The following is a 24,297-nucleotide window of genomic DNA, read 5'->3' as shown; positions in this document are numbered from 1 at the left end:
CAGCATGATATTTCAGAGCCTGCCTTAACTCAGTGCCCAGGAGTACCCTAACCTTTGCAGCTAGTCTGAAGTTCATAGAGTGTATTTTGTGTTCCGTTGCCCTCCCAGTTTTATTCTTCTGAAGGCGGAATTTTTAGAGTTTACACTAAAAGATTGGTATAGGTAGAAGCTACAGCAAAAGCAGAAATGTGCCTCGTGAAGAAAGTCAAAAGGAGAAACACCAGAACAGAGTCTGGTGACATAATGAAAAAGGAAAAAGACCCAATAATAAGCTCAATAAAAATTATTAATATGCTGGTAAAAGTTACACTAAGATGCTGGTAATACTACATTTTGTAATATTCCCCCATCAACCTACTCCATTGATGTCTCAGCCAGTTAGATGCAGTCCTGCCAATTCAAAAATAATATTTCTGGGAACTTCCTGGGTGGTCCAGTGGCTAAGATTCTGTGCTCCCAATGCAGGGGGTCTGGGTTCAATCCCTGGTCAGAAACCAGATCCCACATGCTGCACATAAGAGTTCGCATGCCAAAACTAAAGATCCTGTATGCCACAACTAAGACCCAGTACAGCCAAATAAATAAGAATAAATATTTAAAAAATACATAATCTTCCTGTACTTTGTTTTGGGGTGGCAAGAAGTTGGGGGTCAAGTATGAAAGGGGGAAGGAATATCCATGTTCGGGATGTATGGCCAAGGGAAGCTTCTAATTGTCCCTGCACTCAGCCCTGTACCCCTCAACTACCCCATCTCTTTGCAGCAGGTGGGAAGCCTTGGTGTGAAGCATGCAGAAAATCCAGGGATTCTGCAATTATGCAGTAGGTCCATGATGAAAACTTTCTCAACACACACACTCTCCACTTTGGCTTCATATGGTAGCATAACCGTTACTCCAATTCTTGACGCCTTGCTTCCCCCAACTGTTCTGAATGGAGAACAATAACACGGGCCATGCAGAAGGGCCTTCCACACCCTGCCCAAGGTTCCACCATCACCACAAGCGATGTGCTATTCCCGTGCAATGGTTTTCAAAGAGTAGTCCCTGGACCTGCAGTGTCTGCATCACCAGGGAAGATGTCAATCATTCCAGACCCACTAAATCAGAAACTCTGAGGATGGGCCTGGCAAGCCATGTTTTAACAAACTCTCCTGGTGAGTCTGTTGCACATGTCTGAGAATGATGCTCTTCTCACACTGTCTGCTCATCTCTCATAAAGGTCAGACAGGCATCAAAAAAAAAAAAAAAAAAAGGCTGCAAAGACTCCCAGTACCTGCTCATTTGGCACAGTTGAGAGGTGGGAGGGGTTGAAGCTAATGGTGCTAGGTCACCACCCCAGTTCTAGAAGAAAATGTAAAATGGCATGTCCAACGATCTCTGGGTCTGGCAAATGACAAGCAAACTTGGCTTCTTTCTAAATGGGTGATGATGTAACAGAGTGACAGCCTGTTTTATCGATCTTTTGCCAGATTTCCACGTCATTCAACATGTAAAATTAGAAGTACTCTGGATTTTACACCCCCATATTAAAGTAACACACACCAGGCTTTCCCTTATATGAGCTGATGGGTGCTGCATTTTTCACATGCTGCAGATGCTCATGCAGAGAGAATTCTGAACTGTTAGTTTTGGTACTAAAAATGAGCCTGAACCCAGAAAGCAGAAATAGGGGCTTGCATTTTCTCAACGCAAAGGTTTTGCCAGATGCTATATTTTATGTTAATAGGACTTAATAAGAAAATCTTACAAACCTATGTGCACCTGTTTTATATATTCAATCAGCGAGTCTTTGTTATCCTTCCAGAAACTTGGAAGCTTCTCCTTGCGAGGATATTTACAGCATGACAGCTCCAACGTAATTTCAAAACACTGGGCCCAGATGTAGTTGTAATCTTGCATTCCACCTAAACACAAACATATTTAAGTTTTTTAAAAAGTATGAAGTTGGAATGAAGTCAAGTATCACATACCTTGGAGACAGGTGAATTAGACAGTTGCAATGACAGTACATGTAAACAGGAAAAGATGAATTTGACATATTGGCATGTACAATTACAGCTTGACATTTTAGTATCCAGACATGACCAAACAATCCTAAATATTCCCATATGGGTAACTGAATCAGAGCTGACTGATGTTCATCTATGCATCCAGATTAACCGAGGAGTAAGGGAAGAGTCCTTTTTAAAAATCACAACTATGAAAAGGATTTTTCATATTACATTTCTTTCCTAAGTTACATTTTATTTTATTTTTTTCTAAATTACATTTTAAACAGGGAGAAACTAGGGTGAAATTTCTTTTAAAATATTTCTACAAGCCTTTCATAAATACATTTATTCTGTAAAAACAAGTATACGCTAGCGTGTGAGATGAGTGCAATTGTGTGGTAGTTTGAACATTCTTCGGCATTGCCTTTCTTTGGTATTGGAAGAAAACTGACCTTTTCCAGTCCTGTGGCCACTGCTGAGTTTTCCAGATTTGCTGGCATATTGAGTGCAGCACTTTCACAGCATCATCTTTTAGGATTTGAAATAGCTCAGCTGGAATTCCATCACCTCCACTAGCTTTGTTCATAGTGGTGCTTCCTAAGGCCCAACTTGACTTCACATTCCAGGATGTCTGGCTCTAGGTGAGTGATCACACCATTGTGATTATCTGGGTCATGAAGATCTTTTTTGTACAGTTCTTCTGTGTATTCTTGCCACCTCTTCTGTTAGGTCCAAACCATTTCTGTCCTTTATTGTGCTCATCTTTGCATGAAATGTTCCCTTGGTATCTCTAATTTTCTTGAAGAGATCTCTAGACTTTCCCATTCTATCGTTTTCCTCTATTTCTTTGCACTGATCCCTGAGGAAGGCTTTCTTATCTCTCCTTGCTACTCTTTGGAACTCTGCATTCAAATGGGTATATCTTTCCTTTTCTTCTTTGCCTTTCACTTCTGTTTTCTCAGCTATTTGTAAGGCCTTGTCAGACAACCATTTTGCCTTTTTGCGTTTCTTTTTCTTGGGGATGGTCTTGATCCCTGCCTCCTGTACAATGTCATGAACCTCTGTCCATAGTTCTTCAGGCACTCTGTCTATCAGATCTAATCCCTTGAATCTATTTGTCACTCTCACTGTATAATCGTAAGGGATTTGATTTAGGTCATACCTGAATGGTCTAGTGGTTTTCCCTACTTTCTTCAATTTAACTCTGAATTTGGCAATAAGGAATTCATGACTGCACAATTGCACTCATCTCACATGCTAGCAAAGTAATGCTCAAAATTCTCCAACCCAGGCTTCAATAGTACGTGAACTGTGAACTTTCAGATGTTCAAGCTGGATTTAGAAAAGGCAGAGGAACCAACATCTGGTGGATCATTGAAAAAGCAAGAAGTTCCAGAAAAACATCTACTTTTGCTTTACTGACTATGCCCAGCCTTCGACTGTGTGGATCACAACAAATTGTAGAAAATTCTTAAAGAGATAGGAATACCAGACCACCTGACCTGCCTCCTGAGAAATCTGTATGCAGGTCAAGAAGCAACAGTTAAATTGGACATGGAACAACAAACTGGTTCCAAATTGGGAAAGGAGTACATCAAGGCTGTATATTGTCACCCTGCTTATTTAACTTATATGCAGAGTACATCATGCGAAATGCCAGGCTGGATGAAGCACAAGCTGGAATCAAGATTGCCGGAAGAAATATCAATAACCTTGGATATGCAGATGACACCACCCTTATGGCAGAAAGCGAAGAACTAACAGCCTCTTGATGAAAGTGAAAGAGGAGAATGAACAAGTTGGCTTAAAACTCAACATTCAGAAAACTAAGATAATGACATCTGGTCCCATCACTTGATGGCAAATAGAAGGGGAAACAATGGAAACAGTGAGAAGCTTTATTTTGGGGGGCTCCCAAATCACTACAGATGGTTACTGCAGCCATGAAATTAAAAGATGCTTGCTCCTTGGAAGAAAAGTTATGACCAACCTAGACAGCATGTTAAAAAGCAGAGACAGTACTGTGCTAACAAAGGTCTGTCTAGTCAAAGCTATGGTTTTTCCAGTAGTGATGTATGGATGTGAGAGTTGGACCATAAAGAAAGCTGAGCACCAAAGAATTGATGCTCTTGAACTGTGGTATTGGAGAAGACTCTTGAGAGTCCCTTGAACTGCAAGATTAAACCAGTTAATCCTAAAGGAAAATCAGTCCTGAATATTCATTGGAAAGACTGATGCTGAAGCTGAAACTCTAGTACTTTGGCTACCTGATGCAAAGAACTAGACTGATTTGAAAAGACCTTGATGCTGGGAAAGATTGATGGTAGGAGGAGAAGGGGATGACAGAAGATGAGGTGGTTAGATGGCATCACTGACTTGGTGGACATGAGTTTGAGCAAGCTCCAGGAGTTGGTGATGGACAGGGAAGCCTGGTGTGCTGCAGTCCATGGGGTCTGACATGACTGAGCGACTGAAGTACATGAATTTGGAGGAAAAATAGGCAATGTTTACTGAGTGTTTGCTGTTGCTAGGTACTGTTTGAAGGACGTCACTATCAGCTCTAACCCTCACAGTAATTATCACCTGTATTTTACAGATGAGAAACTTAATTACACGTGGTAGGTCATGTACCCAGGGATTCTTGCTAGTGAATGGCTGAAACCAGAGCGCATGCCACCTTCCACCATCACACCGCACTACGTCTGTGGATGACAGACATGGTGCCATGTGGACTCTTGGGGAGCAGGGGAAGACCCAGACCCCTGCTGCTTCTGGGAATACCACTGCCCATGCTCACTTTCTAGTTCTCACCTCTCAACACCCTATTTTCAAACGGTTATATTTTATATTTCTAAGATGCAAAACTTCTATTTTAAAATCTCTGAATTGGGAAGCATCTTAAATTTGATGGTTGAAAAGCATCATTGTGTTATTAGTTCAGCTGGAAACTTTTTTCTTTCTTGGTGGGACATATTTTACAATCACTGGCATCTTAGATTTGACGAAATATGGTATCTTTGAATGAACTAGTCTCTGCCAGATTTTAATTAGTTATACTTGATATTTGTCTAGTGAAATAAGTTTTCTCAAGTCCATGAGAGTATTTGGGAAGTAATGAACTGTATTTATGCTCAGAAAATGGTCAAAATATTACATAACTATTAAGTAATACCTATGTAGGTCCCTGGAGAAGGAAATGGCAACTCACTCCAGTATTCTCGCCTGGAGAATCCCATGGACAGAGGAGCCTGCAGTCCATAGGGTAGCAAAGAGTCGGACAGGACCGAAGCGTCTTAGCATGCACGCACGCATGTAGGTCCCAGTTTTAGCCAGGAAGAATTACTCTTTTCTTCCTTTTCCGTTACTTACAAGTTTTGCATTTCTAAGCTCATTTTCAACAAGAAATAGAAGAGAAAAAAAGAAAGAGAGAAATGAAACAGAACAAAAGCCCTTGACTGGATGACTGTCTCAGGTAGAAAGAAGTTAAATGGCAAAACGGGCGTGGAATAGAGAATGCCTCCTGTGGAGAGTGAGTGCCGCTCTGGATAAGGCCAGTCAGGCCCGGCCAGCAAAGGCACACTCGGGAACAGCTCACCACAGCAAAACGAGGTTCCTAGTCCATCTCCCGCACATCTGGCTCCGTCTTGGGAGCCTGTCTCTCGGACACGGGAGGGAAGTCTGGGCTACTGTGGCATCTGGCTGACCCTGCTGCCTTCCAGTCATCGTCTAGGCTTATTTATGTCCCCTGGAAAGCTGGCAGAAACCCGCCCAGATGTAAAAGCCCCGGCTACGGTGACAAGTGAGGAAGTGGCCCATGTGTGGGAATGCAGGCTGCGGCCTGCTGCTGGCCGGATCTGCTGGCCAGCCTGAAAGGGGGCACTTTTCACCGAGGTGGTGGAAACCTGGTCCCCGCCCACGGTCTCCCCTCTCACCCTTCCATCCCCGGTCCCTCCTATTCTCTTTGAGTCTCCAGACTAGGACTATGACACCCTTGGGCTTCTGCTGATAGTCTTCCTTCTGACAAGAACATCCCCTCTGCCATGTTCCCTCCATGGCAAACTCCTCACTCCCTCCCTCGCCTGGCTATCCTGTTCCAAGGGAGCAAGACTAGAGGGCTCGTCTGTTCAGTCTGCAAAGTGGCTTGAACAATCAGGAGACTTCAGGGAAACATCCGTCTTGCTTCACAGACGGGAAGCCCTGGCAATACTGCCCCCTACCGCTGCGTGGCAATAACTGCCTGGCGGTAAGGAGCACCCTTTGCTTCCCGGTGGCTAAGATGGTCAAGAACCTGCCTGCCATTGCAGGAGACAGAAGGGAAGCGGGTTTGATCCCTGGGCCGGGAAGATCCCCTGGAGAAGGAAATGGCAACTCACTCCAGTATTCTTGCCAGGATAATTCCATGGACAGAGGAGCCTGGTGGGCTACAGTCCTGGGGGTCGCAAAGAGTTGGATACGACTGAGTGACTAACACACAAGTTGCAGCTGCCCCCACGGGATGAGACATCAGAATTACATTTCTCCAAGGCCTTCACTCCTTCCCGCTGTGTTTCGGCTTTACACCCCTGTGGTACACTGTCCCCTTTCTAAATCTCTGTTCTTATTCATATGACACTGCCATCACAATTAACTTAGATGTTGCTCTTCTCTGTTAAACTTGGGCTTAAGATCTGTGTCCTGCTCATCTTTCTTGGCATAGTTCCCGGCTCCAAAGTGAATGCTAAACAAGCGTCTGAACTCAGGCAACTTTGGCAGTAGGGAACATGTCTGAGCATCTCTCAAACGGTTGTCCCCCTCCTGGCTCCGTGCCATTAGCTGACAGAGACACGGCTGAAGGGGCTCCACTGTGCCTGATGAACTTCTGGCAGCTGCTGGGGTCAACAAAGGCCAGCTGGCACCTCTAGGTAAAGACAACTAGAAGAAGGGTAGAATGAAGAGAAACTCACCTTTCAGTGGATACCAGGAGTATCCATTTATGATTCCATTAGAAAACCCTGTTTTAATTCTACATGAATTCCTTTTCATGTCAGGATTCCGCGAAGCATAGGTGTTTGCAAGATATTGAAAAACATCATCATCAGGGGTTAAGCTCCGAGAGTATAATGTTCCAGTGGCTGCACATGGAAGACAGACCAGGACCTTTTAGTTGATGTAGTGGACGTATACAGTATATTAGCCCTTGCACCATCAAATCCCACACAAAGGCTCTAATTTCCTAGAGCCACTTCCATGAATTTCCTCTACCCACTTCCACTTTCCTCTACCCACTTCCATGAATGCTTCTCTCTACTCTTCTTCCCAGTTTTTGATGGACGTAACAGAAAGGATATCACAGAAAATAACCACATAATGTCCAAACTCCTCCTCAATCAGCTTAAAAGTTAAATACCTTCTTAGTCATGTTGATTCCAGGAGATCAGTAAACTTTCCTTAGGTACTGTAGGGATTAAATGAAGTCACTAGAATATTTTAACTCCTTGGTACATACCTCATCCCACAGTTTTAAGAGGAGTCAGGAATTATTATTCGTGTGATTAGGTTTTTTTTTCAGCCATGTTGTCTCTTGTGTGCTAATCTAAATTACAATTTTACTATTTCACTGATGAATGTCAAGTAATCCCATTTTTTGTTGTCAGTTCAGACACCTTACCCGTCTAGTATTTATAAATTGTAGGAAGGATAGCTCAGAGTCGAGAGAATGAGGCTTTTTGTACCCCTGCCAGAAAAATTAAGTAGGGAGGGAAAGAGTGTATCCCCATTTACAGGTGGAAAGTTTGTAGTCTCACTCTGGATTTAGAATGCAAGAGCAGGGCCCATGTGTGCTTACCTGGAACACCATTATCAAACGGGTAACTGGCCACCAGGGCACCACCATGGAGGTTTGCAGAGAGGACAAAGGTCTCTGTGTTCAGCCACTTCATGACTGCCACGGTCTCAGGCTGCCTTGGTACCTCATTAAACTCAAAAGCATCAGGGAAATTTCTATTCAGGTCAAAGAAGTTACTATTATCCCTTTAAAAGAAAGAAGTTTTAAGGGTTTACTGTTGGTATATGAGGGAGCAAATTCCTGTAGAGTATAGACCTTTGCTCTGGGCTCCAGCTGTTTTTCCAGATATGAATACAGAGGTGGTAGATGGTTGCCAGAGAAGGCAATGGCTCCCCACTCCAGTACTCTTGCCTGGAAAATCCTATGGACGGAGGAGCCTGCTGGGCTGCAGTCCATGGGGTCGCTAAGAGTCGGACACAACTGAGCGACTTCAATTTAACTTTTCACTTTTCACTTTCCTGCATTGGAGAAGGAAATGGCAACCCACCCCAGTGTTCTTGCCTGGAGAATCCCAGGGATGGGGGAGCCTGGTGGGCTGCCGTCTATGGGGTCACACAGAGTCGGACACGACTGAAGCGACTTAGCAGCAGCAGCAGCAGCAGCAGATGGTTGCCTTGTCAGCCTCCGACGAATTGCACTTGGTGTTCATGCACTATGTTGTTCCCTCCTGTGTGATTGTTCTTGCCAGTGGGACAGGAGCGATTCGGATGTAAGCAAAGGTTGGATAAGTGCGTGTGTTTCGGGGCTTTTGCTCTCGGGACACTCCCATTTGGAACCCTGAGACCCCAATGCTAGCTACATCAAGGGGCCACATGAAGGAATGAGCGACCCAGGTGAGAGCCAGAACTGAAACTCAAGACACAGGGTCCCAGACAGACCCCCGCAGAGGTCCCAGTCATCGTGGCACAGAGATGGACCCTGCTCTGCCCAAATTCCCAACTTACAGAGTGGAGAGTAAATAAAAAGGTGTCTGTTTCCTCAATTTGGGGGCAGTTGGTTCCACAGCAATTGTTATCAGAAATAATAGGAACATGCTACTTTATACAAATATATTTCTGAAAAGTGGATTGGCTATGTTTGTCATAGCTGTTTAATCACTAAGTCCTGTCGGACTCTGTGACCCCATGGACTGCAGCCTGCCAGGCTTCACTATCCATGGGATTTCCCAGGCAAGAATATTGGACTGGGTTGCCATTTCCTTCTCCAGGGAATCTTCCTGACACAGGGATCAAACTTGTGTCTCTGGTTTGGCAGATGGATTCTTTACCACTGAGCCACGTGGGAAGACTTGGCCATGTTTAAATATGCTAAAAAAAAAAAAAAAAACCTTAAAAGTGGAAGGGAATCCAGTGGTGATTTATCTCTGGTAAAAACAAAATTTTAATTGCACAAATATCAGTGTTTATCAGACATTTGAGAAATTCCAAACTCCCTGAGGCGATTTAAAATACAATAAACTTTAAATCAGAAATACTACAAGACTCACTCTTCTTTATGTTAGTTCTTGGGCTGGCTTAATAAATCAACCTGCTTATCGAGGGACCAGGTTCTATACTAGGCCCTGGGATTTCTTAGTGATGAACACTATGGGTAGGGCTCCTGCCCTCAGCTAGACATTAAAGGAGAAATGAGACATTAAAATTGTGCTGTGAGGGTAAGGGGCCAGGTGATATAAGTATAACTGGGGACCTAATATCCAATAGGTTAGGGAAGGAGGCTTTGAGGAGATGCTGTTGCAACAGGCCAGGGTGGGCCCAAGGCGGGTGGGAATGCCAGAGGTGAGAGGAAGCCTGTAGTTGTAGTTTCAGGGGTGAAGAGGGATCTAAGCGGCTGCAGCAGGGTGACAGTGGAAAAAGCAATAAAGCCGGAGCAGTGGAGGGTGGGCAGGCATCGGAGTAAACCAGCCTTATTCAGGGTTTCACTTCTCACAGTCAAAGCCATGCGTGGCCCCGAAGGGTTTCCAGCATGGCAGTGATATACACAGGTTATGAGACGTTTCGTTAATTCCTCTGGACAGGGCCAAGGTGTCCGATCCGATGGGGGCCTTTTGTGGTGTTCTTATGTTTTACAAAGATAGGCCCATTCTTACCTGCCCTCATTGTAAAAACAGTCAGGCTTTACAACAGCTTCGAATCCATCTGGGTTCATTGAGGGCATGATGTGTATCCGGGTACTGTTGATTAGATTTGTGATTTCAGGGTCTCTTCCATCTCTGGTTACAAGATATTCAATTAAATGGAGCAGCAGTTCCCGCCCTACAGCCTGTAGGTGTTAAAGAGAGAAGAGGCTACTTGAGGAAAACAAGGAAAACAGTCCCCAAGGTACAAATTCCCCAACAAGAAACACTACAGATGATATTTAAAACCAAAACCAGTTGTCAGACCACTGTTTCTTCAGGCACATGGCAATCCATCAATGGTATGCTGCAAAATCTTTTTAAGAGTTTAAGTTAATTTTTTTAAAAGTAATAATTTACTTTTTTTCCATTTCAGGGTTTTTTTTTTTTTTCATTTATTTTTATTAGTTGGAGGCTAATTACTTTACAATATTGTAGTGGTTTTTGTCATACATTGACATGAATTAGCCATGGATTTGCATGTATTCCCCATCCCGATCCCCCCTCCCACCTCCCTCTCTACCCAATCCCTCTGGGTCTTCCCAGTGCACCAGGCCCGAGCACTTGTCTCATGCATCCAACCTGGGCTGGTACTCTGTTTCACCCTAGATAATATACATGTTTTGATGCTGTTCTCTTGAAACATCCCACCCTCGCCTTCTCCCACAGAGTCCAAAAGTCTGTTCTGTACATCTGTGTCTCTTTTTCTGTTTTGCATATAGGGTTATCGTTACCATCTTTCTAGATTCCATATATATGTGTTAGTATACTGTAATGGTCTTTATCTTTCTGGCTTACTTCACTCTGTATCAGGGGCTCCAGTTTCATCCATCTCATTATAACTGATTCAAATGAATTCTTTTTAATGGCTGAGTAATATTCCATGGTGTATATGTACCACAGCTTCCTTATCCATTCGTCTGCTGATGGGCATATAGGTTGCTTCCATGTCCTGGCTATTATAAACAGTGCTGCGATGAACATTGGGGTGCACGTGTCTCTTTCAGATCTGGTTTCCTCAGTGTGTATGCCCAGAAGTGGGATTGCTGGGTCATATGGCAGTTCTATTTCCAGTTTTTTAAGAAATCTCCACACTGTTTTCCATAGCGGCTGTACTAGTTTGCATTCCCACCAACAGTGTAAGAGGGTTCCCTTTTCTCCACACCCTTTCCAGCATTTATTGCTTGTAGACTTTTGGATAGCAGCCATCCTGACTGGCGTGTAATGGTACCTCATTGTGGTTTTGATTTGCATTTCCCTGATAGTGATGTTGAGCATCTTTTCATGTGTTTGTTAGCCATCTCTATGTCTTCTTTGGAGAAATGTCTGTTTAGTTCTTTGGCCCATTTTTTGATTGGGTCATTTATTTTTCTGGAGTTGAGCTGCAGGAGTTGCTTGTATATTTTTGAGATTAATCCCTTGTCTGTTGCTTTGTTTGCTATTATTTTCTCCCAATCTGAGGGCTGTCTTTTCACCTTGCTTATAGTTTCCTTTGTTGTGCAAAAGCTTTTAAGTTTCATTAGGTCCCATTTGTTTATTTTTGCTTTTGTTTCTAATATTCTGGGATGTGGGTCATAGAGGATCCTGCTGTGATTTATGTCGGAGAGTGTTTTGCCTATGTTCTCCTCTAGGAGTTTTATAGTTTCTGGTCTTACATTTAGATCTTTAATCCATTTTGAGTTTATTTTTGTGTGTGGTGTTAGAAAGTGTTCTAGTTTCATTCTTTTACAGGTGGTTGACCAGTTTTCCCAGCACCACTTGTTAAAGAGGTTGTCTTTTTTCCATTGTACATCCTTGCCTCCTTTGTCGAAGATAAGGTGTCCATAGGTTCATGGATTTATCTCTGGGCTTTCTATTCTGTTCCATTGATCTATATTTCTGTCTTTGTGCCAGTACCATACTGTCTTGATGACTGTGGCTTTGTAGTAGAGTCTGAAGTCAGGCAGGTTGATTCCTCCAGCTCCATTCTTCTTTCTCAAGATTACTTTGGCTATTCGAGGTTTTTTGTATTTCCATACAAATTGTGAAATTCTTTGGTCTAGTTCTGTGAAAAATACTGTTGGTAGCTTGATAGGGATTGCATTGAATCTATAGATTGCTTTGGGTAGAATAGCCATTTTGACAATAATGATTCTTCCAATCCATGAACATGGTATATTTCTCCATCTGTTTGTGTCCTCTTTGATTTCTTTCATCAGTGTTTTATAGTTTTCTATGTATAGGTCTTTTGTTTCTTTAGGTAGAAATACTCCTAAGTATTTTATTCTTTTTGTTGCAATGGTGAATGGTATTGTTTCCTTCATTTCTCTTTCTGTTTTCTCATTGTTAGTGTATAGGAATGCAAGGGATTTCTGTGTGTTAATTCTCTAATAATTTACTTTTTAAAAATGAATTAAGAGTGGAGTAAAGGCTATTTCTTATTGTCCTTTTTTCAATTCACTTGTCTTCCAAATACTTCCTGGAGTGAGGGAGAGAGGGGAAGCTAGAAATAATGCAGGGGAGTGGAGCATCTTCACAAGCACACGTGATACATGGGAGAGCTGTGGGGCCTGTCTCGGTGGATGGTACATGGAGGACCACTGCAGCAGACATGTAGATGTTAACAGAGAAAAATCCAAATTTGCAATGCTCATAATTTAAATAGGTTTCTGATTTCCAGATTGCCCTCTTTCCAAGTTCTTCTATTTTCAAATTCCCCTCTTGCACACTTGTGCAATTTTTGCCATACCTCTGTACTTCTGATTTCCACGGTCTCATGTTTTGTTGGCACATCATCCTCACAACTTTTTGCCATATCTGCATATTATCTATTCTATTAGTTTGCATTTTCTGTAAACTGGCTTGCTTTTTACTTATATTAAAAATGATAAACTTTGTATAATTATCATTTTGCTAGATTTCATGTTTTTAATTATACAGTAAAATAAAAGCACAACTATGAAAATAAACATAGTCACATCCACCTAAAATTACCTTATGTACCAACAATGATGGGGAAGCTGAAGGCCTGTGAAAAATCTTGCTGTATAAGGGAGAGATTTCCCATTTTTCTTTTCTTTTTTTAGGGAAAAAAAAAAAAAAAAGGAATTCACATTTTCAGCCTTATTCTGTAAAGATCTGATTAGCCTACATTAATTTTCCCCTGTAACCCTGAGCTCAAAGGTTCTGCTTCTAAGTAAGGAGTATTTACCTCTTACACGTGATCAGATGTTGTTGAGGGGTTAGGATATGGGAAATCAGTGCAGCAGGTGGTTAAATAAGGATGGTGCTGCCAGTGCATTAATGAAGGCCACGGGCAACAAAAGAATCTTCAATTATGACTCCGTTGTAGCAATTCATGGCTGTGACAAAGAAGGAACAATACTGCACTCTATATCCCTTGCTGGCAAGCAAAGAGATCACATCTTATGAATTTGTTATCCTAATGGACGCAGAATAATTGAAAATGGAACTAAGAAAAATTTAAATATGTGAATTATATATTTACACATAGCCATAAAATTTAGAGTGGAAATAAATTCCATTCTGACTTCAATTTTTTCTTTCCCCACTCATGTCTGTCTTCTTCCACTACTGTGATTTTTGTTTTTATAGTCCAGATTGTAGGTTGAAAAAGGTCCTTACAAACTAATAACTAAAAAAGTCAAGTGAGTCACACACTGGTTTCCAATTCAGTGTTTTGGAAGCTCAAGCACATTTGCAAGCTCCTTATTGCCTTCCCTAAAACCAGAGGAGGAGGGGCTGGTAATTTTAAGTTGTGAAAGGCTCTACAAGTGGACTGTGTGGTTGGTTGAAGGGGGGCTTTCCTGGCAAGGGGAGGGGAAGAGAGAAGGGTCAAGGAAAGGGAGGAGGAAGTGAGATTTCCAAATGCTGGTTCAAGACTGCAGGATGCTGCCCTTAGAGGGATGCACCAGGAAAAACCTGAGGCCAATCTGAGTTCCAGATCAATATGAAGTGAGCCATATTGGAATCCCCACGTGATTCTAAAAGTAAATTTCCTCTTAACTCTCTGAATCATACATTCCCAAGCATGCTTGAACTCAAGACAGGAGTTGGCAATGAAATTCATCCACCCACAAGCAAATGAAAACAAAGAGTAAGAAGCTGTGATTAAGCTATACAACTAAATTAGGCAACTGTGGTGGTGTCAGTATAGGATAGAAAGTAAGAGTTAAGGTTTATAGTTAACAGCAAGGGTGGGGGCTAGGGGAGAGGAGGGGAGAGATGAGTTTTCAAAGTGCTAATTTATTCACTTTTCATAGCAATGGGTCATAGGATATTACCCAAAGTCTAATAATATATAAAAATCATTATAACTTCAGTTTTTCCTAATTTTTTCACTTCAGAAGAATCTTCTGATAATTAATTTCTTATTTTGAGAAAATAACAAGTTCACCAATCATTTTCATTTCACTTCAGTTCTGTTAACTTCAAGTAAAGTTATTAAATCTCATACTTCTTAAAGATAACACATATGACACATCTTATTTCCTTTTGATTCCTCTCATTCTATTACTATAGAAATAAAGAGATATGTAGAATAGCATCTGGCAAATAATAATGATGGCTATTTCTGAGTGACAGTATCCTGAATAGTTCTTATTTACTCTTATTTTTCTAGTTCTTTTAAATGAAAGAAAACCTATGTTCTTTTTACTAAAACAAAATCATGATTCTTTCAAGGACACAAATGTGTGACCAAGGTATTTTCTGTTTGTCTCCACTCCAACAAAACAAGCCACAAATTCTTAACTGCATAGGGTGAAATAAAAATCTTGGAAGTGTGATAAAGAACTGATTAAGAGTCAGATAATCTTAAAACTGGTGAGATAAACTGATAAAATTTCAGAGAGAGTTAAACAAGGTCCTTGGACAATATTTTCTTGTCTCTATAAAAGCAAATTTATGCCACATATTATTCAAATTAATTCTTCTCAACCTTAATATAAATGTCTCAAATACTCATTCATGTTTTATGTATAGGCCTCCCTTCATTTAAAATTAAGTCTTTGAACATGAGACCTTAGAGAGACTAAAGTTTTTTTTTAAATGTGGCCAAAAGTGTTTCCATTGACTTATCCAGCCTTTCATTTAGCTTTCGCTTCCTTTTGTGAGAGTGTGGAGAATCCCTAATGAAGAGCCTGAAAGGCTGGGTGAGCACACCGGCTTCTAGAGTGTTTCTCTGATAATTCATCTGGTCGTTAAGATGGCAATACCTCAGGATGGACCTACAGATTGTCAGAGTGAGTGAAGTAAGTCAGACTGAGAAAGAGGAATTATACAATAGATACAATTGTATACACTATATACAATTATAATATTGCTTATAAAAGGAATCTTAAAAAACATGATACAAACAAAATTATTTACAAAACAGAAACAGACTCACAGAGAACGAATTTATGGCTACCAGGGAGGAATGTGGTATAGAGTGGCGAAGGATAGTTAGGGAGTTTGGGGTTAACATACACACAGTGCTATATGTAAAATGATAACCAAGAAGGACCCATAGTATAGCACAGGAAACTCTGCTCAGTGCTATGTAACAACCTAGATGGGAGAAGGCTTTGAAAAAATAGGTGCATGTATAACTGAATCTCTTTGCTATACACCTGAAAGTAACACATTATTAATCAACTATCAGTTCAGTTCAGTCGCTCAGTTGTGCCCGACTCTTTGCGACCCCATGAATTGCAGCACACCAGGCCTCCCTGTCCATCACAAACTCCCAGAGTTTACTCAAACTCATGTCCATCAGACTCCAACATAAAATTAAAAGTTTCAAAAAAAAGGATGGCAAGAACTCAGGAAAGCAGAAAATAAATCTCTATCAGTTTTACTTCAATTCAGTCAAGTTGGAACTTGCTAGATAGATGGAAATGAGTGTTCCAGCACTTATAAGAACAACTGCAAAAAAATTTTGAAGCAACAATCCACAACTGGGTAGTGTATTGTGTAAGACTGAGTGTTGAGGTCCACAGACTCCTAGAAGGTCCATGCACCTTGAGGACAGCATTCAGAGCTAATGCCAGAATAGCAAGGAATCCACCCAAAGAAGGTTAAGAAGTACTGCCCACAAATGTTATATATGCTGCTTTTTAATAGTGGGCCTTGAAAATGCTCTTTAATCCCAAAAGTTCTAAGAGAAGAAGAAGGATGAGGAAGCTGGTTAGACCTAGCTTATCCAAGTCACCCTTCTGCTCCTGGGCTAAGCCATCCCTTTCCCCAGCTCCTGGCGGCACCAGGAGGGTGGAACACACAAGATCTAAATTCAGGATAATAAGTTTCTCAGAGGCCCCCAAAGCTGTCAGACACTAACAGCTGGGACACACAGGTTGACAGGACTTCAGGTCTCCACACCCAGAACACACTGACATTCCCCCCTGCATGATCTCAGTCCTTGGCAGTCGTCAAAGAATCAAGGTGAATGAGTGAACCTGCTTTGACGGGATACATTAACTACCTGGAGGGTGAGATGTCAGAAATTTGGGAAAGTACAAGCAAATTCAGGCGTGAATGAGAGGAAGGACTCTTGCTTTTCTTTGGAACTTTCCATTGAGAGGAATAAATTCTGAGCAGCAGAGTGCAACCTTTCGAAATGCTAGGAATTCAATAAATAAGCTACTGGAGTCAATTGAGGGCCACATGACTCTTATTAAAAATGGATTCCATGGGACCCAATCAATTGACCAGACAGCAAAAGGGAAAGGAAGTCTGGGGTGCTGTCTATCATAAATAGTTGTTTTATTAAAAACAAGTTTGCTCAGACTCCCAGCAACATCAAGCCTTTTTGAGCACAGCCTATTATACTCAGAAAAGTAACTTCCACCCACCCATAAATCAGATTCAAAGACAAGCCAAGCCACTTTCTCAGAGGCAAACGTTTGCACCTGAGCTCCAGTGACGAGAAGTCCCCTCGCTGGTCAGGACGGGTTGAGCGGCATGTCTGGACAGGACAGGCAGAGCTGTGTGTCACGCAGGGTGGCGCCTGTTCCTATAAAACCTGGGTTTGGGGAGGGTTGAGTTGGGACAGGAAGCGCAGCCTTTGAGCAGTGCAGGCTGCCACACTATTGCAGATCTGGAAGTGTTGTAACAAGTCAGCAGGTCCTACTTAAAGGATTATGCATTTTCTCTGACATTCCCTAAAGTTAAGTGTGTTTGATAAGGTGTGACACAGATCATATGTCAATTTTCTTTACTGTCAAGACTGGAGACGATCTTTCCCTTCCACTGGATTGCCCAGTTGTGTGGGGTCCTGGGAAAGAGAAAATCCTGCAGCTGTCATATTCTCAAAAATATGAGAGCTGAGGAAGTATATACTAAAATATCTATATATCGAAAAGTATGTATAAATATATATTAAAATATATTTTATTGTACATATAATACATATACAAAAGTATATACTAAAATATATATGAAAGTATACATACAAAAATATACTCTGAGGAAGTAAGGTGAGAAATTTTGGGGACCATCTTCAAATGCCTGGCTCGAATGGTTGGGCAGCCAGGAGTGGTAAAAGGGTATTTTGCAAATTATAAGATAAATAACATAAATGAAACAAAATAGAGTTGATCTCTGATAAGCTGGAAAACAGCAAGATGTTATGATGGAATTTAAGGGTTTGTGGAATGGTGGGGATGACAGAGCCCTAAGCTTGATGGTCTAAACTTAAGCATCAAAAATGCCAAGTTTTGGATTAAGAGAAAGTGACAAAAGCATTAAAAAAGCCAGCTAGTAGGACGCTGGGTAGCCAGTTGGGACCTTCTTAGTTCAAATATGTCACTCTTCTGCTGGCTCACCCCGATGCTGAGCAGGAGGTGGGGAAAACCAACCCAGGAGGCGTTCAGGGACTTGGACAGCTGTCCTTCTTCCAGCCCCCAAACAAAAAGCAAGCTCCGGTTAGCTGCCCGGGGCGCTGGGTAAACAACCAAACGGCTGTGATGGCTTTTGGCTCATGGCTCCTTCAATCCTCTCAGGCCTTACAGGCAGACCCTTCCAGATTCTTTGCTACAGTGTCTGCTGCTCCCTCTGCATTTACAGAGGGCAAGAGACCCAAGGGAGGGTCCTTTGGTGACACGTCAGATACACGTTCAAACCACATACATACCTCATCTCCATGCATGTTTGCCACGTACTTGAATTCCGGAATCCCGATTCTGTGTTCCTTTGGAGAGCGTCCCACGACGAGAACCCACAGGTTTCTGCCTTTATGGGGGAGATAAGTACAGAAAAATGAGTAGCCTTTTGAAATGACGAATGAACTCTGGTAGAAGGAGAATAGTGAGCAATGATGCTACTTCTCCCACCTGATCAATGTTTCATGACCATCTCAGTTCATGCAACTAACATTTCCGTGCCCGGAATGCTTTTAGTTTACTGCCAGCCAAAATCCTTTCAATCATCAGAAATATTTAACTTCTTATTCTAGAATGTGACTTTTAAAAATTGAAGACTTAGTGGGTTATATAGATCTTATTCTTCCAAAATGTTTAGTAGACATAGTAGGTTACATAGATTTGATTTGTCCAAAAAGTGTGCTCTGAGTTCCTGGTGCCTTATAGAAGCGATCTTTCTAATTCACACAATAACACAGAAATAATAATTGATAGTTGACTGGGAGGGAGCCAGAACTCTCAGTGCAAGGAATGTGAAAAAAACCAACAGCAAGAAAACATGTAACTCAGAAGGGAGATTGTTTTTGCAGTAAATCCTGAGTCTTGTTGTATACAAATGATCATATAACAAAGCCTCTCAGCAGTGAGTGTCCTTGATGAGTACTGAGTCCTATCTTGTAAGCTGGGAACCACAAACTATGCTGACAATGCCTCAAGGAAAACTTGTAAGTCCTAACTCTGCCAGGGATGGTGAGATTTGGGCAGAGACTAAACTTCATGGAAGATTCGCACTGAGCAGATGTTACCATTGCATCTTTGGTTCATATTAACTCAGGTAATCCCTTGTCCTGACCCAGTGAGATAGATTTTTAACCAGACTTTACAAAATGAAAACAATGACCTTCAAAAAATATTAAATAAACTGCTTATGATCACACAGCCAGTAAGAGGCTGTGATTTGAGCCCCAGAACCAAGACCTGAATTCTGGCCTATATGACTCAATTCTAGAGCTCTTAACACTAATGAAAACAGCCTGTCGCTCAAGAAGCTTGGTGTCCTAATCAGCAAAATGCAGAGGTTTCTTTCGATTCTAAAATCACATTCTTTTTTTTAATACAATTTGAAACTAGAGATTTGAGGAGATGTATATTTGATATCTAGCTCCCAGATACAAAGTTCACATATCTGTAATAGCTAAACCTTCCGTGGAATTCAAGAACCCAGGAAAGGAATTTAACAGCAGTCTGTGGGCTAATGTGGAGCCCGTTTCTGCAGAATTTCTAGTGTAGTTTCTTTAATCTGGAGATCCCATAGATGAGGGCATACTCGCTTACCATAAAGAACTCAGGGAGAAGCAGATACTGGACTTGTCTTTTCCATCATTAATTCTTAATTTATTATTATAACAATTGTAGGACAATTCATCTTGACAGGATAATGTTTTAAATTTAGTAATTGCAGAAATTGTCAAAAAAACATCCCCAAAGGGCAGCTTATCTGACTGATGCCACCTGTTCAGTGCAGACAACTCCGGTCATTTATTCACATCCATTTATTTAGTAGTATTATACCCAGGCATTTAACCCTACAGATGGTCATGCTCTCTACACCGAGAGAGTCTCTGATGCAAGCATCACTACACTGGACTGTGACATATATGATCACAGCGTGTGTATAAGGTACCGGTGTGACTCTAGAATAAAGGAAGAAACTTTTCCAAGGAGTGGGATCACATAAAACTTCACAGACGTAGGGTTTTAGAGCTGACTTCTGACCAGGGTTCTGAAGACTGACTCCAAGTTAGCCGTGTGGACAAGCATCAGTACAGTCCATTTGGTGGTTTCCCACCAGAACCACTTTATTAACCAGAATCTTTGATTCCCCCATATTACCAATTCTCAGATCACCTAGGGCTTCAAATTCAGCATGTTACCATTTTTCATGTGAAGTAAATAAGAGCTTTTTTCTATTAAACTTGGCTCTTTAGGTTTCCTTCGGGGGGATTCTTTTCTGTAGCTATTAATGCTTTCAAGGCTAGAATAACCACAGATTTGCACAGAATATGGTCTGGTCCCCTCACAAGCAGGGAAAAAAATTCAGTATCATCTTGACATTGTTGTTGTTTAGCTGCTAAGTTGTGTCCGACTCTTGCTACCCCGTGGACTATAACCCACCAGGCTTCTCTGTTCCTGGGATTTCCCAGGCAAGAATACTGGAGTGGGTTTCCATTTCCTTCTCTAAGGCATCTTTCTGACCCAAGGATCAAACCCATGTTTCCTGCATTGGCAGGCGGGTTCTCTACCATTGAACCACCAGGGAAGCCCATCACCCTGACATAATGTTTCTCAATTGTTTTCTAACTCTGCATTTGCAAAGCTGACCTGTAATATGAAGTAGAGTGTAAGACAAGAAAAACCTGACTTGACATAGGTATTCAATATTATTTGAGGGCTTCCCTGGTGGTCCAGAGGTTAAGAATCTGCCTTGCAACGCAGAGAACACCGGCTTGATCCCTGGTTCGGGAAGATTCCACATGCTGCTGAGCTTACTAAGCACGTAGCGCCACAACTACTAAGCCTGCACCCTAGAACCTATGTGCCCAAATTACTGAAGGCCACTCACCCTAGAGCTGGTGCTCCGCAACAAGAGAAAGCCACATGCAGTGACAAAGGCCCAGCACAGCCAAAAAAACATGTGTGTGTGTGTGTGTGTGTGTGTGTGTGTGTGTGTGTGTGTATAATTTGGTCCAAGGAAGTAGGGAAATCAAACCAGTAAAATCTAAATGAAGAAATATTGGTAGTAACTCAATCTCAATTTTAGCATGAATGGCTCCTAAGTGAACAGCAAAATGAGAAACTTACCTTGAATAACCCTCCATGGCACCAAGCCTGGGGATGAAAACCAGCCCATAAACCTGAAGATATTCACCCAATGCTTTTGGAAACCTAAGCCTCTTGAAAGTTTTTAACCAGCCTCTCCAATGAATACTGGTTATCTCTGGCTTAGACTAAATGCACAAAGGACAAACTATTGACTTTTCACAGCTTGATTGCCAAGGTGAGGCTAATTTAAACAAGATTTTTTTTTTTTTCTATCAAGGTTGGACAGGCTGTCTTTATCCCTCCAAGTTCCTGCTTTGAACTTTGAACTCGAGCACCAGGTGTGCTCAAGAGTTCTGAAATGCTCAGCCACTTTCTCTTCGCTACAAAGTAAAGAAAACCTGGATTCCAAAATTGTCAGTATCTATGTCCAGGAATCCTCTGGGGGCTTGACTCCAAGCCCAGGGATGGGACATGGTGTCCAACTGGGCACCCAACTGAGTTTGCTTGTAGGACCAGAAAAGCGTTACCATTCAAAAGGCTTCACAAAGATCCACAAGGCAAGGAAACAGAACACTCTAGGCACTCAGGAGAAAGGAGGAGAAGCTTGAAAAACAAAGTACAGTATCAACAGGGAGAAACTGAAGGAGTGTCATTCCCTCATCAGAATCACTGGACCCTTGGAAAAGTGCCAATCCCTGAGCCCCGTCTCGTAAATCATACTCAAAGGGGAGGGTCCCCAACCTGCACTTAACAGGCTCTTTTGGTGATTCTGAGGCCCATTAAAAGTTTGAAAGCTGCTCAGATTGAGGCAGTGAATGTCCAGATAGATTTGGGAGGTAAAATCATCTCATTTTACGTACAATCATGAACATGTTTCTTTATTAACAAATATACTTTGACTACACCTTTTTAAATGACTGTTTGATATTTTATTACACAAATGCAGTATCATTCATTCAACAATGCTCCATGATTAAGTGTCCAACTATAAGTAATTTGTGTAAATTAAAGCATGTCCACTTAAATTATGTACAGAATTTTTATTTTTATTTTTTCAAATTAATTAATTTATTTTACTTTACAACATTATATTGGTTTTGCCATACTTTGACCTGAATCTGCCATGGGTGTACATGTGTTCCCCATCCCATCCCTCTGGGTCATCCCAGTGCACCAGCCCCGAGCACCCTGTATCATGCATCGAACCTGGACTGGCGATTCATTTCACATGTGATAATTTACATGTTTCAATGCTATTCTCCCATATCATGCCACCCTCGCCCTCTCCCACAGAGTCCAAAAGACTGTTCAATATATCTGTGTCTCTCTTGCTGTCTCACATACAGGGTATTGTTACCATCTTTCTAAATTGCATATATATGCGTTAGTATACTGTATTGGTGTTTATCTTTCTGACTTACTTCACTCTGTATAATAGGCTTCAGTTTCATCCACCTTATTAGAACTGATTCAAATGTATTCTTTTTAATGGATGAGTAATATTCCATGGTGTATATGTACCACAGCTTTCTTATCCATTCGTCTGCTGATGGGCATCTAGGTTGCTTCCATGTCCTGGCTATCATAAACAGTGCTGTGATTAACATTGGGGTGCACGTGTCTCTTTAATTTCTGGTTTCCTCGGTGTGTATGCCCAGCAGTGGGATTGCTGGGTCACATGTCAGTTCTATTTCAGTTTTTTAAGGAATCTCCACACTGTTCTCCATAGTGGCTGTGTACAGAATTTTTAATGTAAAATATTTTACCATGGTAAAGAAATCAAAGTACAAAATTATATAATTACAACTATGTAAAACAGACTACTTACTAACAAAATACCATGGAATGAAACAGCTCCAAAGCATATAAAACCTTAAATGAAATAATTGATGAGTCCCTATAAAAATTGAAAACAGCACACTGTCAGTAAAAATGGGCTAAGTGATAGGGTTATAAAACCAAAACTTTATTTTCACTTTTCGATCTTTCTAGTTTTTAAAAATAAAACACTATATCTTATTGTTTATTAAGTTCAGATCCTGCGTGCTGAGCTTTATAATACCTGATCTTTACACTTTATAATACTTAATCTTTACAACACCTCTGTGTGGTGGGTGATACCCACAATTCATTGATAAAAGTGGCAGAACCGGGATTCAAACCCAGGTCTGTCTGATTCCAGTATCTCTGTTCTTCTGACTCTAGGCTCTTCTGCAAGCAATAGGTAGGTCAGGGCCAATCCCACTCCAGGGTGATAGTTCCCCAGCAGTTCTTTCATCATCACACTGCCATAATTTGTCCCTGGAACAAGTTCCAGGCTGCTACCTGTTTATGACCATTGAGCCATAGCAAGACACCTGAACTGAGGGCTACCCTAGAGGGATGGTTCATACTAGGTGTTGATATAACGACCCCATTAGACTCTCTCTACTCCAAGTGTGTCTCTACTCTCTGGACACACACCCAGAGAGAAGTAGAATCCCTGTGTGGGTGGCCTGGTCTCAGGAGCAGACAGACCTGCAGTGATGACAAGGCTGGTGATATGCAAGGTCCAACCCATGAGGCACCAGCCTCCAGGGTGATGGATCAGTTGTTTCCCAGACTAGCATATTTCTCTTTGTGTCCTTACAATTACCCTTTGACCTAAGTCAAAGCCTGGGGGACCTTGCTTGATGCATGAGTTTGCGTCTTCATACATAAGTGGGACCAACAGCTCTATTGGCAAGACTGATGTAAAGCTGGCGAGTTCCTCCTGTCTTCCCTAAAAAAGAAGCCAACACTCCAACACCAAACCTTCAGTCTCACTTATCCTCATTCCCATTACCACACACACAAAGCCTGGCATCAAATAATGTCCCAGAGGAGCTGAAAAATAGCACATAACTTCAGTCGGGTTAAACACGCAATCTCCGTGACCTCAGGCCTGGAAGTGGAAGAGGAAGTTCCTGCTAAGTGGCTTATGACAACAACACAAACAACTGCAAACAAAACAGGGAGAAAGTCTCCAGAATGGCTATGTTTGCACGGTAGTATGACTCACAGTTCAGAGCACTTTATATATGCTCACTTAGCCCTGACAACCATAAGCAGTGGGTACAAAGATTATCCTTTCACACAGGTGGGGGTGCCATCCTAGGGAAGCTCATAAGGCCATGGTTCTCACGTGTGGTCCCAAGACCAGTATCATCACGTCCTCTGGGAGCTTGTTAGAAATGCACGTTCTCAGACTCCACCCCTAAGTACTGTGTCAGAGACCCTGGGGGTGAGGGCCTGCAGTCCGTGTCTTAACGAGCTCCTCAGGGCATCCTCATGCACGCTAAAGTCTGAGAACCACAGATGCAGAGAACGGACTTGTGGACATGTTGAAAGTCTGAGAACCACAGACACAGAGATGAGACTTGTGGACACGGTGGGGGACAGAGG

At 41.8% G+C, this 24,297-nt stretch overlaps 1 protein-coding gene across 2 annotated transcripts in view; it reads right to left on the bottom strand.

Annotated features, from left to right (window-relative positions):
- CPM (carboxypeptidase M) overlaps positions 1-24,297 on the bottom strand; it is a 73,458-nt gene that overhangs the window by 15,532 nt on the left and 33,629 nt on the right. For both annotated transcript variants that reach the window (XM_061130408.1, XM_061130418.1), the window contains exons 3-7: positions 18,045-18,142; positions 9,905-10,077; positions 7,816-8,000; positions 6,935-7,102; positions 1,752-1,904 (exon numbers count right to left, since the gene is read on the bottom strand). In XM_061130408.1, coding sequence (XP_060986391.1) covers positions 1,752-1,904; positions 6,935-7,102; positions 7,816-8,000; positions 9,905-10,077; positions 18,045-18,142 — 777 coding nt within the window. The remainder of the gene's footprint in view (positions 1-1,751; positions 1,905-6,934; positions 7,103-7,815; positions 8,001-9,904; positions 10,078-18,044; positions 18,143-24,297) is intronic.

This window comes from Dama dama, chromosome 3, assembly GCF_033118175.1.
Source record: "Dama dama isolate Ldn47 chromosome 3, ASM3311817v1, whole genome shotgun sequence".
NCBI classification, from domain to species: Eukaryota; Metazoa; Chordata; class Mammalia; order Artiodactyla; family Cervidae; genus Dama; species Dama dama.
This window is presented reverse-complemented; position numbering and strand designations above follow the sequence as displayed.